Source organism: Camponotus floridanus, unplaced genomic scaffold (genome assembly GCF_003227725.1).
Source record: "Camponotus floridanus strain SB8 unplaced genomic scaffold, Cflo_v7.5 scaffold2, whole genome shotgun sequence".
Lineage (NCBI taxonomy): Eukaryota > Metazoa > Arthropoda > Insecta > Hymenoptera > Formicidae > Camponotus > Camponotus floridanus.
This window is the reverse complement of record NW_020229325.1, coordinates 7,446,240-7,460,937: the sequence shown is the minus strand read 5'-3', so window position 1 is coordinate 7,460,937 and position 14,698 is coordinate 7,446,240. Positions and strand designations below refer to the sequence as shown.

General features: G+C 25.6%; 1 protein-coding gene across 2 annotated transcripts; it reads right to left on the bottom strand.

Moving 5' to 3' along the window:
* Nucleotides 1-358: 358 nt before the first annotated feature.
* LOC105249060 (insulin-degrading enzyme) lies at nt 359-12,839 on the bottom strand. 2 transcript variants are annotated; one of them, XM_025408159.1, is made up of 15 exons: nt 12,818-12,839; nt 12,462-12,676; nt 10,562-10,777; nt 8,826-9,335; nt 7,537-7,754; nt 6,468-6,716; nt 5,394-5,789; nt 4,486-4,592; nt 4,247-4,391; nt 3,540-3,650; nt 3,341-3,461; nt 2,808-2,996; nt 1,641-1,942; nt 904-1,117; nt 359-592 (listed from the first exon to the last, which is right to left on the bottom strand). In XM_025408159.1, the coding sequence occupies exons 3-15, from the start codon at nt 10,737-10,739 to the stop codon at nt 564-566; spliced, it is 2,769 nt and encodes a 922-aa protein (XP_025263944.1). In that variant the 5' UTR covers nt 10,740-10,777; nt 12,462-12,676; nt 12,818-12,839; the 3' UTR covers nt 359-563. The 2 variants fall into 2 exon arrangements, with proteins under 2 accessions (XP_025263944.1, XP_011252520.1); XM_011254218.3 differs by lacking the exon at nt 12,818-12,839 and having other exon boundaries at nt 12,462-12,741.
* Between the last annotated feature and the right edge of the window lie 1,859 nt (nt 12,840-14,698).

Below are 14,698 nucleotides of genomic sequence, written 5' to 3'. Positions count from 1 at the left end.
AAAAAATACAACATAATTTAAAACATATATTTTATTTAACTTTCATTTTAAAGATGTATAATTGTTTTGATTATCGTCTCAAAACATTTAATACTTATATAAAATCTGATAGGAAGTAAGAAAGAGAAAAAACGCTTATATTAATAAAGTACTAATTTAATTTGCTAAATTTCAAACTTATAATATACATACAATTTAAATTGCATAATTTTCTTTACCATTAATTTATATATTCAATATATGCTGTTTAAAATAAATAAAAATTAAGAAACATATTGATTATAATGAAACGAAATACTGCTGAAAAATTAAAGTAAAGAAACGAAATATTAATATATTTTAATTATTCTTTCTTTTTTAAATAACTAAAATTAATAATTGTGACATGAAGCCTTGTAGAGCGTCTTTTCGTTAATAATTTTGGTATATAATTGTTCCACTGAAACGACGTGACATCATTGATTTTAACAACGGAATGTTTTTATATAAATTCTCTTGCCTTTAAGTTAATCTATATATATTGATGTAGAGAATTTCTATTATTTATGATTTTTCTAAAATATTTAGACACTGATCATAAAACCCTGAAACACTTTGTAATAAAACAATATCAAAGATTATTAACACAGTAAATGTTCCAGTATTTAAGATAAAAATTTTATATATAATTATATATAATTTTATATATAATTATATATAATTTTATATATACGTTAAAAATTTTTTAGCAAAGAATAATTTTCCGCGCATAAATAAATATGCAATATGTGAATTTAATTTTTTTATATCTATTTTCTAGACATTAAAGTTCTTAATAATTGATCACATACTTTTTAAAAATTATACCAATAGATAAAAAGAAATATTATCTATGTAAAAAAAAAGTTATAAAATATTAGCTACCATGATCAAAATTAGATAAAGTTTTCTTCGTAATTTTATTTGCGTAATCTATTTCGAGATTAATTTGATCGAAGTTATATTGTTGATTAAAAATCTGAGCCCCTAAAACATCAGTTAGATCATTAAATGTTTTCGGTTTTTTATTATGATATGATGTAATTAATAAAGCTTTCATCTCTTGGAAACTCTCTTCAGGCATATTAATTATGTAATTCTGAAATACAATTTTATAATGATTTGTAAATGATACTTTCATAAAAACATAATTTAATTGTTATTCTTATTAATATTCTACATACACTATTGTAATATAACATTAATTTTGTGTATTTTCTCAATTTAAATAATTTTGAATATAATACTGTGCCATATATTTGATAAATGTATGATTCAATTAATTTCTAATCGAATATCTAATCGAAACGAATTTAATATTTATTGAAATATAAACATTTTTCTTGAGGAAAGTAATGATTTTACAAATAGTTTTAAAAATAATATAAAATGATATGAATTTCGAAATATTCATGTCAAAATTTTATCAAGAACAATCTTTTTCATTTAAAAAAATGCAATGATACACATTTTCAACTTAATTTCTCAGAATTGCCATTTTGTATCTTTGTATAATATTAGATCATCACATATAATATTAATGTTAAATAATTATTATTATATTCATTTTTGTTAATTATTATTAATGTTAATGTTAAATTAATATTAATGTTAATATTTACCACCACAGAATTCATGAATAGATTAATTTGGTGTTTAATATCTTCAACTGTTTGCGATTTTAGACCTTGAGCCAGGATTTTCAATCTTTGTATTCTATTTGTTCGGTATATATCACTATATGATAAACAGCCCAACTGTTCCTCACTTTTTAAAATAGCCAAACGTTTACAAATTACTTGTTGCACAAAATCTAACATCACGTCCAACTCTGTGGATCGGGAATTAACTGAATAAAACATAACGCCGACGATACACGAGTCCTTTTCATACAACAAGCGAAATCGATTTTCAAAATTGTAATCTAAAATGAATATCATGATATACAAATTAGACTGCATCAAATAGATAATAGTGATTCATTAGTATTCCACATTTCTGTGGGCAAAAATCTTATTATACAAATAAAATTCTAATAACATGTGTATGGAGAGAAAAGGATATGAAAGAAGAGAGTGAGAAAATAATATTTAAATATAAAAATAGTAAAATAAACATTAAGATATGTTTTAAAGTAGAAAGTTGTGGAAAGTTCAGAGAGACAAATTATACTAAATATAAAATTTTATGTGTGCACTGTAATATAGAGTTTATCAATATTTATATATTATAAACATTAATTCTCCAATTGTCATAGTTAAAATTCTATGAAATTATAAAAATTCCCGGCATAAAAGTCCATGCGTAATCCACATATACATATAAATATACATATATATGTATATGTAAAAATATATATAATTATATATAAATTTATATATAATTATATATAAATATATATAAATTATATATAAGATATATATGATTATAGAGATAGATATATATAATTATATATAAGCAATTTTATTTTTTCTGAAAAAAATACGATGCAAAAATTATTCGCCTCATTATTTTATCAATTATTCGTCTTATAGTTTTTCCTGTACATATGGACACAGATTATACAAATATGTGATTATACAAATGTATAGACAAATTTTATATATAATTATATGTATATTTTTATATTTTTAATTACATATGAATTTTATTTTTCCGGATTTCTTTAATGTTTACAACAGTAATAAAATACTGATAATGAGATAGAAAAAAATTAAAAATTTACGTTAATTGACGATACGGAAATTAATTTACAATTATAAGTTAAGTGTATATTTACTATTACTTACCATCGTCGATATCATGATTTAATTCTATGCTTGTTGGCATCAATGGAATGATATTTGAGAATTTGTCCCGAATTAGAAATGCTATATTATAGGCATCTGATGCAATCATATTACCATGTATTAAGAATTCTACATATATTGAATTGAATAAGCTTGATATGAACTGTTGGACTTTTTCAAAAGTAATATCTGCATAACATTATCGTAAGATCTTTTAGTCATGTATATATACTTGTGTGTGTGTGTGTGTGTGTGTGTGTGTGTGTGTGTGTGTGTGTGTGTGTGTAAAATATAATATGTGCATTTTAAATTTTCAAAAGTATTTAATTATTTTTCAATAGTTTTTCATTCAAATTTAATATTCTAGAAATATGTAATTATTTATATAAACGAAATAATCATTACATGTGTAAAAAGAAATTTGTAAAAAGAAAAGATTTTTTTACCGCACTCGCAAAGAGTGACACATTTTTCAAGAATAAATATCATAAGCAATATTATTAACATGTATATATCATCTATTGTATACTTACGTGAATTTTTTTCTAATATTTCATTTATTGGCAACAAATAATTGTCTAGCTGGATTGATGAATAATTGATTAGCTGATCTTTTCCCAACTGTTCAAGCTGCATTTTACAAAATTGTTCGTGCTGCAAATGATTTTAAATAAACAACATTGCAATTCAATTTAATTCAACAAATTTTTGCATCTCATTGTATCTACGTACATTTTGCTTCTCAATTTCAAAATTTTTTGGATTTAATTTAAAGTTTATCATTCGATCGATGATTTTGTTTAACAACACATGTAGCTTGTCGTCAAACCCATCTATTTTAAGCTAAGAAAACAATTAATTTGACACATCTCTTAAACATATACATACACAATTAAACATACACAATTAATTCTAAGCAATATTAATTTTAAGTAAATATTTCTCAATTTATACATATAATAATGTTGAACAAATTATATTATATATATATATATATATATATATATATATATATATATATTTCAGGTAAATATTATTTAAAGGCAGAATTGATCAAACTTAAAAATAACATATGTGAATAAACTTGGAAATGTTTTGTTCAGAAATAAACTTTTTTTGTTGGTATATAAAAAATTCAATATATCAGTTAGATATAAATTGCATGAAAATAACAAAGATTTCGAAAGTGAATAGAGGAAATGTGTGGGTGTATGTGTGTGTGTGTGTGTGTGTGTGGTGTGTGTGTGTGTGTGTGTGGTGTGTGTGTGTGTGTTCAACTGCTTTACGTATACATGCGCGCGTTTGAATATGTATATTACGAATAATCAATTGTATCTAAAAATTTGTTTGATCAATCTTGTCCGATATATTTTAAAATACTATTGTATATTGTATACTATTATATTATTATTATTGTTGTCTATTATTATTTTACTCACTAGTATTCCATACTTAGTAGCGGAAAGCTGCCAGTGTGAATTAACTAAAATAGCAGGATATAAGTGCTCTCTGAGAGAATTGTTAACAAGTCGAACAAAGAAATGAGTGAGATTGGCACTGACAGAGTCCACATAGACAGGTGGACTAAAAATGTAATTTTAATGATTTAACGAAACATTTACCATTATTACAAAAATAGAATCTATTCAAATTTGTATTGTGTTTGTTGTTTACATACCAGATGAAATGGAAGATTATGATAGTTTTCGGTTCCTTAAATATGTCATCTTTCTTGTACCACATTCTTAGTAATTGTGTGTCCCATAAAACCGTAGGATTTTCTGACTGTAAAAAGTCATGCGCAAATTAAATAAGTGAGGTATGGTCAAAGTCGTGATACTATCTTAAACAAAATAATTAATTTTGTGCAAAAATAAGTTGAATAGAATAAATAAATCTCTTTTGTACGTGATTAGCTTTATTTCTAAAAAATAGATTTTAGAAAATTGATAATATAGATAGTGTTTACCTCACAAACTTATATAATAATTATTTATGAAAATTATATGTGACATATTATAATACAATTTAAATAATGGCTATAAAAAAGTAAAATTAAAAGATATATGATATATTCTTTCGATAGAAATTAAAAGTAATATCTAAGTTATTAAAAAATATACACACATTCATTCAGCAAATTTTTAAATTTAATCTTTTTTAGAAGTAATAAACAGAAGAGCAAATAAATATTACTTTTCGAGTTTATTATTTTTCCAATTCTCGAAATAATTTTTTCTCGAAAACAGATATAAAAAGCAAATTTTATATTTTATATTTTATTTTTGCACAAAGAATTACTTTTTCGAAATTTCTTTCAAATTCCATGCAATATCCTATATAAATTAATTCGTAAGCACTGGTGCAAGCTACATTATATCCAATTACTATTGATTATTAAAAATAATGTATGCAGAAACATATGTACTTTAATTTATTTAATATTTTTTAATACTTTGTACATATTTCGATACACTCGAAACAATATTGCGATAATCAGATATTTTGTATAAATTTTATGAAAATTACTATACATCTTATACCAGTGCTTAATGATTATTAAGAAAATTTGACATCTGCAATTACTTTCTTATAGCCTTCTGACTTCATGGAAACAGTTGCCGGTAAAAATTCGTTGCAGGCAGGTAAATTCAATTCCGCAGACGCATTGCTAATCCATTTGGCACATATTTTCGCCGGCACCTTCTCTTTTCGATATTTAAAGGTTCCGATATTTTCGGAAAATTCTGCAAAATTTTTAAACTTTTCCGCGATTATATAAATTCTCATATGTTGTTGCGATAAAAAATCTTTCAATATTTGTTGAATCCAAAATTGCTCATACGTAGGAATTTGATGCAGAATATCAGTCATATTCTCATATTTAGTATCTAGCAATAATCGCGAAATGATTGTCACGTATTCAAGAGGAGATTCCCTGTTTTTAAAACGAAATTTTAATTCTTTGATTTCTTTATATTCCTGTAAATGAAATATCTTACATGTGTGCTTATATACATGATAGATGCATTATATAAAATAAAATAAAAATCGTTCGGATTAGTACAAGCAACAATGTAATTATAAAAATATAGAGTGAATAAAAAATAGATCAGTTACTAATATTCTTTCGATAAAATAATTTCAAATTATTAGCATCTGTTTAATTGCATATTAATATTTGTTTGCATTTATCGGTACATACTACTTTTGAATACTCATCAATTATTTTAAAATTTCTTTACGTGATCAATGCCGCGACATACCACTTTTTTAATGCACAGCGCAGGATGTAGAACAAGTACTATGCTTGTAATAATGTTTATCACATTAGAAACTGCTTAAATTGCGATTATTGTAATTGATTATTATAAAGAATCCTGATCATATTCTTATATTCATATATCTTAAGCATGAAACGAATGCACACACTTATATACTTTAATTTTAAAAAATACTATATATATATATATATATATATATATATGTATATATCAATTTTTCTCATACACAAAAATGCAAACAATCAAGAAATGCGCATCTACATATTCTATATTTTATACTTACTCGTTTATTCATAAAAAATCATCCCACTGACTATGTTAGTACATCATCATTTTATAATAGATTTTCAATATAAAATTACATTTCATTACTTACATTAAATATTCTCCTGTATTCAGTACCGTTGCTTTCCTTCAACAGTTTGACATATTGGAAAAACAATGTCATGATATCATCAATATGCTCAAGACCTTCATCAGTTAAATTGATGGCAACGTTAAAAAAAGTGAACTCTTTGGCATCGCACAGGTTTCCAGTATCGATATCATTACCCCAACCATTAGCTCTTAAAACTGACATTAATGATCCTTTGCCGCCATATTCGAACAAATAGGTGAGAAAAGACTATATTAGGAGAAGTCAGTAATAAGATAAAATGTATAAATCTCGAATTATCGTTGTATGAAATTAGATGTAACATTAGCATTAATTAAATGATGAATTAAATTAAGTATTAGATATAATTACTACGTATTGTGTACAATTACACAGGCTGAGTAAAAAGTGTTTCAAAAATTTATAATCGTGTTCCTAGACAAAAAAAAAAGAATAAATATGTACATATGATCGCAAATAATTCGAAATAATGGAGATAATTCAGTAGTATTAAATAACTTATTTGACTTATTTGAACTTCAGTTTTGTTGTTGTTCTTTGCAAGAGATGCTCTACGTGTTCCCTATCATTTTTAATATATGCTTGAGCACGATATCTACATGATTGGCGCATTCGTTAAAAAACCTGAGGTGGACTATCTCGCAAACATTCTGGATACGTGTTCATAGATCCTCTTCATCGTTAAGTGTTTAATAGACGACGTTTTTCAAATAATTCCATAGATAAAAATCTCTTGCAAAGAACATTAATAAAATTAAAATTCAAATAAATCATTATTTAATCCTGCTGATTAATGTCCATTATTTCGATAACGAAGCATTTGCGACTATAAGTATTCACATAAACATTTGTTCCTCTTTTTTATTTATCCAGAAACACGCTCACAAATTTTTAAAATATGCTTTTGACATTGTATGTATGTATGTATGTATGTGTGTGTGTGTGTGTGTGTGTGTGTGTGTGTGTGTGTGTGTGTGTGTGTGTGTGTGTGTGTGTGTGTGTGTGTGTAATATTTGTATAAAAAGTGTCAATGCTAAATTTCTATTACCACATATTGTCGATGAATCAAATATTCTGAAGGAAGTATAATATATAATATCTTATAGTCTGTATAAAAACATGTGTGAATTCCATATATTTTATAGACAGATTCACATTTAGGAAAACATTGGATCAAAGACATTCCCTTTTTCATTTTTGCAAATTTGTTCAATTTTACTTGAGAAAAAAGACTTGCTACCCATACTTGAAGTTGTTCCAAGCTTTCTAAAAAATTTATTCGTTAATATTAACAAAATAAACATATTGAACACAACATTATACAGAATGCACTCAATACATACAAAAAAACGTACATAAAAGAGGTATTATTCAAAATAAATAAAAAATTATTTTTTTGTTCGAAGAAACTCTACAATTCTTATGCTTTTAATTTATTATTAAGCGATTAAAGGCAAAAGACTGACAGAAACTTGAGTTGTAAAATGATGTAAATAAATAAAAACATTAACGTATCTAATGTATTTTAACAAATTTATAATTTGAGCATTATTTAGAAAGCCATTGGTTTAAAGAAATTGGAAATTTGTAACAAATAGTAATTTTTGATATTTATGCTAACAAAATTTACTGAAGTGCTCTTATATTTGTAAATATGTAATAAACAAATAATCTCGTATATTTCAATTCTTTTATGTACATTTATAGAAAATATCTGTATTATTAAATTATATATATATATATATATATATATATATATATATATAATCATTGTATAATTTTCTAACAATTATTATCATTATTAATAATGATATTATTATTATGATCGAGAGTAATTGATTTTGTCGAAATTAGTAAAGAGAAAGATTAATAATAGATACGAAGAATAACTAACAATATTCACATGTAACAATAATAAACGATATTCATATGTAACAATTTTTTAAACATAAATTGGAAGAAAATAAAGCAGAAAAGTATTGTTTGCACAAGTAATTTGAAATCTCTTTCAATGAATTATTGTTAAATGACATTCTCTTCCAAAAGCAAACAATATATAATAAAATGATACGCAGTTATAATAAAATCCCATTACTACTAAATACGATTAATAAATACAAAATAAATATTATTGCAAACAGTTTTGAAACACTTTTCCGAAAATAACTCTATTCAAAATGTTTTGCAATTGATTTAAAAATACATAGATAAAAAATTACATAATATACGTAAAAAATTGCAATCTATATAATAATATAGATTATGCAATCTATATAATAATATAGATTATTAATTATATTTAAATGTATTAATGTTAAATTTATTAATATTACATACCATTACTAAGGATGCATAATGACATCATATGAGAGGAATAATAATTATCATAAAATTTCTGCATATATTTTACGATATTATTCGATATTGGTTCGGGTATATTTGGTATACTCGACACTTTTTCAAAATTATTGCTCTCTTCATTCAAAATCTGATAATCGCAGTCTATAGTCGATTTAAACAATTGCAATATTCCCCATCTATCTATTTTCCTCACACAATTACAAACATTTATTTCCTGTAATTCTGATTTTATCATGTCTGGAGTGAAGACGACCGAATTTATGAACAATTGAGCAAAGGATGTTAAAGCATTTTTGAACTTGGTTACGGCTATATCAAAACGATAAGTGCTGAGATTTTCTGTCGTTTCAGTAGTGACCACGCCGTTATTTTGCGATACAAATTCTTTAAACTTCTGTTGCGGACTATTTTCCGTCTTCAACAAATACAACACATGTTGCAACAAGTGTGTCAATCCTGGTAAATTCTTCGGCTCGGTTAAGGAGCCTGCAGTAATATATATTATTATTATTATATTTAAACAATTATACGATTAATAATTTAATAAATATTGATTACAAAACAACGTATTAATCCAGTATAACATTAATATGTGTGTGTGCGTGTGTGCGTGTGCGTGTGCGTGTGCGTGTGTGTGTGTGTGTGTGTATGCGCATCTTAAATTTTCGGGATAGATATTTTATTAAAAATAAAATGAGATGATGTGCATGTGGTGACAATAACAATCATTTCTAATACTTAAAAAATAAAACACTCTTTTTGAATATGAGATTGTTAAATATTGCTATCGTTAAGAATTATTTTTTTCGCTATTGTTGCTTATAATAAATTAAAAAATATATATTTATCAAAACCTTGTTGTTTCTATTGACGTTATCTTACTTTTATAGGCAAAATATATATATAATAATAAGGATAAGCAAAATTGACTTATATAAGAAACATTATTCATATGTATATAATCTCATTTTCTTAAAATAAGTGCGATTGTACTTATATGTGTATTGGCAAATATAACAGACATAAATACATTAATGCATTTGCAAAAAATCTAATCAAAGAGAAATAAATCGAAACGGATATAATATTCTTGTAATACATTTTCTAATTTTGATTTAAAGTTCCTTAAAAATTCAGTTTCTCGCTATAATAATATTGAATTGCACAGAATTATATGTATAGTCATAAAGCAACAAAGCATGCGACTTCTTTTCTTGTTTCTGCGCACATGTGTGTATTTGTGTGTGTGTGTGTGTGTGTGTGTGTGTAAGAGATAGAGAGAAATACATCAAAATAAGTTAATTTTTTTATATATTATTCAATCGTGTTCAATAGTATAAATTAAAATTTAATAAAATCTCTTTATTTCGATTTGTAAATTAAAACATAACTTTTATAATTGGCCATCAATTATCAACAAGATTTATTGTTACTAGAAATGTAAAATGTGCATGTAAATTGGATTATATATGTATTTAATATAAATAAACAAAAAAAAATTTTCAATATTTTCAATCCATATTATCGAATATGATGAATCATATGAAATAATGACTAATTTCTTTTTTCAAAATTTATGATTTCTCGCTCTCTCTTAATTTCATGATTCAATATAGCTGCAATAAGGAAACACTAAAGAGAGTTACTATCTTATAGCCAAGTTTTCAAATTTGCTCTGTACGCACAATGCAAAAGAATATAATACAAATTACCGATATTAACATTCAACGCAGCGGCAGCTTTGTCGGTCGTTGGATCGCTTATTAAAATCACCTTCATATAATTATTCAATAGTAACATCTTGTATAATCTATTGTCATTTTCCGATTTTATTATATGAGACCATTCGTTTTGCACCAAATGATTAATGGTCGTTATATTGGTCTCCATGATCGTTATACTTATGCTACTCAAATTTGGAGATTTTACTAAGAAAGTTGTAAACAAAACACAAAGCTTTAAAATCAAGGTCTCATCAACCTATCATATTTACAAATTTATACGATTGTGAGTGATAAATGTGATTGTTATAGACACCAAATAACTATCTCGCAAGTTTAAAGCTTATTCCAATCTGATTATTTATTCCTAAAATTTTGCAGATACATATATGGACGAAAAGAATGTAATACAATTAAAATTTTACTATATTATAAATTAAATGGTATATATACATATAATTTAATTTATAACACAGTAAAAAAATAAATATAAAAGAATAATTGTTAAAAGTTGCTTTTTTTATGTGCATTTAACACATACATATTATATATGTTAAATGCAGATAAAAAAACAAGATTTAACAATTATTCTTTTACATTTATTTTTTATCATTGCATGATACAATTAATAATTTACAAATAAAAAATAATAAAGAAAAAGCTGTGAGATATTATATGTACACATAGAGATTGGAACTTTATGTTTTAAAAATTTAGTTATTTATCGCTGTTATATTTATTATATATATATATATATATATATATATATATATATTATTTTAATACTAAATATAAATATCTAATTATATTTTTATTAAATATATTGATTTCTTTTTCGTGAATCGTTTTCTGCTCGCTATTAAATTTTGCAAAACAGATTGATTAATCTCTTCACAAAGATAGTTTCACAAAATCGCGAAATATATAACCGAGACTCCGTACTATACTTCGTATAATTCATATATTTTAACCTTAATTTCCCTTCTTATTCCATCCCTCGTTGTTCTCCTATTCGCATTTGCCACGTGTGACCGCTTATACATGACATAAAAATGTCGTTGTAATGATTATTTTAAATATATGATGATAATGCGTGTATACAAAAAAATTATCTCCATTCTAGGCGTGATTACGTGACAAATTAGTCTGTGGAAATGAATGGAAAAGCAAAGTGAAAAGCAGCGAGAAGCTAAAGAAAAAGCGATTAGCAGCAAGGGTAGAATAGCGGATAATATGGAGAGATTCTACATTTGGCCATTCCATATTTGTGCGTTAAAATTGCCGAAAATGTCCACTGTTTATATTTGATAGTTCCCAGTTGTTGATAGTAACCAGTGTTGTTTATTACATTAAATATAAATATCGCTATATAATATTACGCTGTAATTTTTCTAAGAAAAAAAAACCGATATTTCAATGTGTTACAATGTTCTATAACAATACTATAATAAATATGATAATCTTGCAGTGAAATACACTTCTACATTGTCCTACTACTTTAGTACATTTAGGAAGACATTTAAGATCACGTTCTGCTGCTACGTCTTAAGATATTCGATAATAATAAATCGATACTTCGATAACGTATAATCTCTCTGTGTACGTTTCTCTCGCAACTGTCCGTTCGTTTCGTGAAGAAGTGTATGCGAGATATTTATTCAAATAAAAACAATAGTGTATACGAATATATAACAGGCGATATTGTTTTTAATAAATATATCCCCTTCTCATTAGACATATTAATAATTCAAACAAGGTTTCGTATATTTGTATAAATAATAAAAATTATTCGCCGCTTTAACAGATTTGTATATCTCATCTCTTTGAAAATGTCCAAATATATATATATATATATATGTATATAAAGTAAAAATTTAATCATAATACTTACCTATTATAACGTATATGAAAAAACGCTTTTATTAAAACAAAACGGTTGCCAGCGATTTGTATTTTTTAATGGAAAGTAGATTCCTTCACAAAATAACATAAAATAACTGACTCACTTTGACCCACTTTGACCCTAAGAAACGAACAGCAATGAGAAATCTTGCATCTGCTTGCTCCATAAATACAGAGATATATAGGCTGCGTTCCGAAATTCATCTATCGATATATACACACGTATATTATAAGCCGGAATTTATAGTCCGATCTTATATTCAAGATTGTCTTAAGTCTGATCTTAGGTCATCTTAAGATTCTGTTCAGCCAATGAAATAGCCGTATAACATTTTCAAAGCTTACTTAAGATTATCTTGAATATAAGACCGCACTATGAATTCCGGGAATAGATTTTCGGTACTGACAGTGAATTTTGGAACACAGGCATAGTATACTCGATACACATCTAGCCATATAATTTTGCTATAGTATATGTATGGATTAGGCATCGCGTTAAGAGGGAGAGAGAAGGCGGCATTTCGGGCGTTTCTTTTTCCTTTATCCACTTCCTCCTTTATGACAATACTTATAATCTTATACTATTAAGGAAAATAAATGATTCGATATTCTTTCTCTTTGGGATGTTTGGGACAAGGATATAATTGTGATATGCCGAGCTATTTTATGTACATATATAATTTGTTCCTATTTACTGAGAATTATGTCTAGTTTATTTTTATGCTATCCAGGTAGCGAATATACGTAGTCTCGACCGAAATTTTTCATCTTTCCATATATTTTTCTCCCTAGGCGCGGATTTTTTAAATCATTGTCCAATATCGATGAAACAACGTTTTTATCCATTCGTCTAAAACTCTAAAATGTAAGCTACAACGACGAATATATATGAATAACGGAATATGTGTTAAAAAATGCGATAATATTAAGATATAAATAAATTGAAAAAGTAAATAAAAAAAAATAAAAATGAAAGTGATTATGGAAACACACATGATTGGTTCGTACTTTTAGGATAAAATACTTTTCGCTATATGAAAAATCTATATATGATATTGATTTGTGCGGCACAATGTCAATGAAATATATTTATAGATCGCTGTGTTACGGCGATAAATAAATAAATAAATAAAAAAATAAATAAAATAAATAAATAAATAAATAAATATACATAATGACAATTTGTATTATATGTAAATCAATTCATATATCTCACTCGTTTGAAACGTTTGATGGATAAATTATCATTCACTGAATCAATCAAAATAATAATTATCATCATAATTGTCATTATTTGTTATATTATTATTATTATTATATTATTAATATTATTATTAATCCTCTTATACAATATTTATAATTCATAGCTCAATTAACATAATTTTTGCTCTTCCCCTTTGAAGGAGCGTTATATTACACTTTCTCTGTAGCTCTCTCTCTCTCTCTCTCTTTCTCTCACTCTCTCTCTCTCTCATCATTTTTTCCGTTACTCTATTAAAGTATACACTTGGCATATAAAAATTACAAGGACAATTTATAGTGATAATGGTAGTAGAGTTTCTTGTGTAATAATAAGATAACAGTAGTTTTTTTCTAATGATAGTAGTTTCATAGTAATAATCGTAAAAGTTAGTAGTAGCAACTATAATGGTAGTGATAATAATGTTACCGATACTCATTAATCAGATAACTAGGAATTGTTTCGTTAACTACCATTCCACACGTATACTTGCATAAAGCCAGGTGTCAAATTTTCCTTCGTTCCTTCTTCCTTTTTCCCCCTTTCCTCCGCTTCCGTCCTCCCATCTTCTCTCAATCTCTCTACAATCGCGCAATTTGTTTTTTTATGTAGTTTTTTTATGCGTATATTATTATTTTTGTCTTTTTTTATGAATATATTTAATATGTGCCACTTTTTCTCGTAGTGATGACATTAACCGCTAATAGAATCCTCAATCGTTGTCGCGCATATAAGTGCGCATTTAGTAATACTGCTTTATTCTCGCAATAAATATGACAATAAATCTGACTGACTTCTCCCTTTTTCGCTCATCTGGCGCGCGTACACAAATTCTCTATTATTAACATCACAACTAGGAAGTGCCCCGTTTCCCATACATTACGTTATCTTACATTTATCATAGGAAACATGAAGTAGTATATGAAATTATTTTCGACTAAAATGATAAAATTGAGAATCATTCATACAATGTTGCACAGTGCACT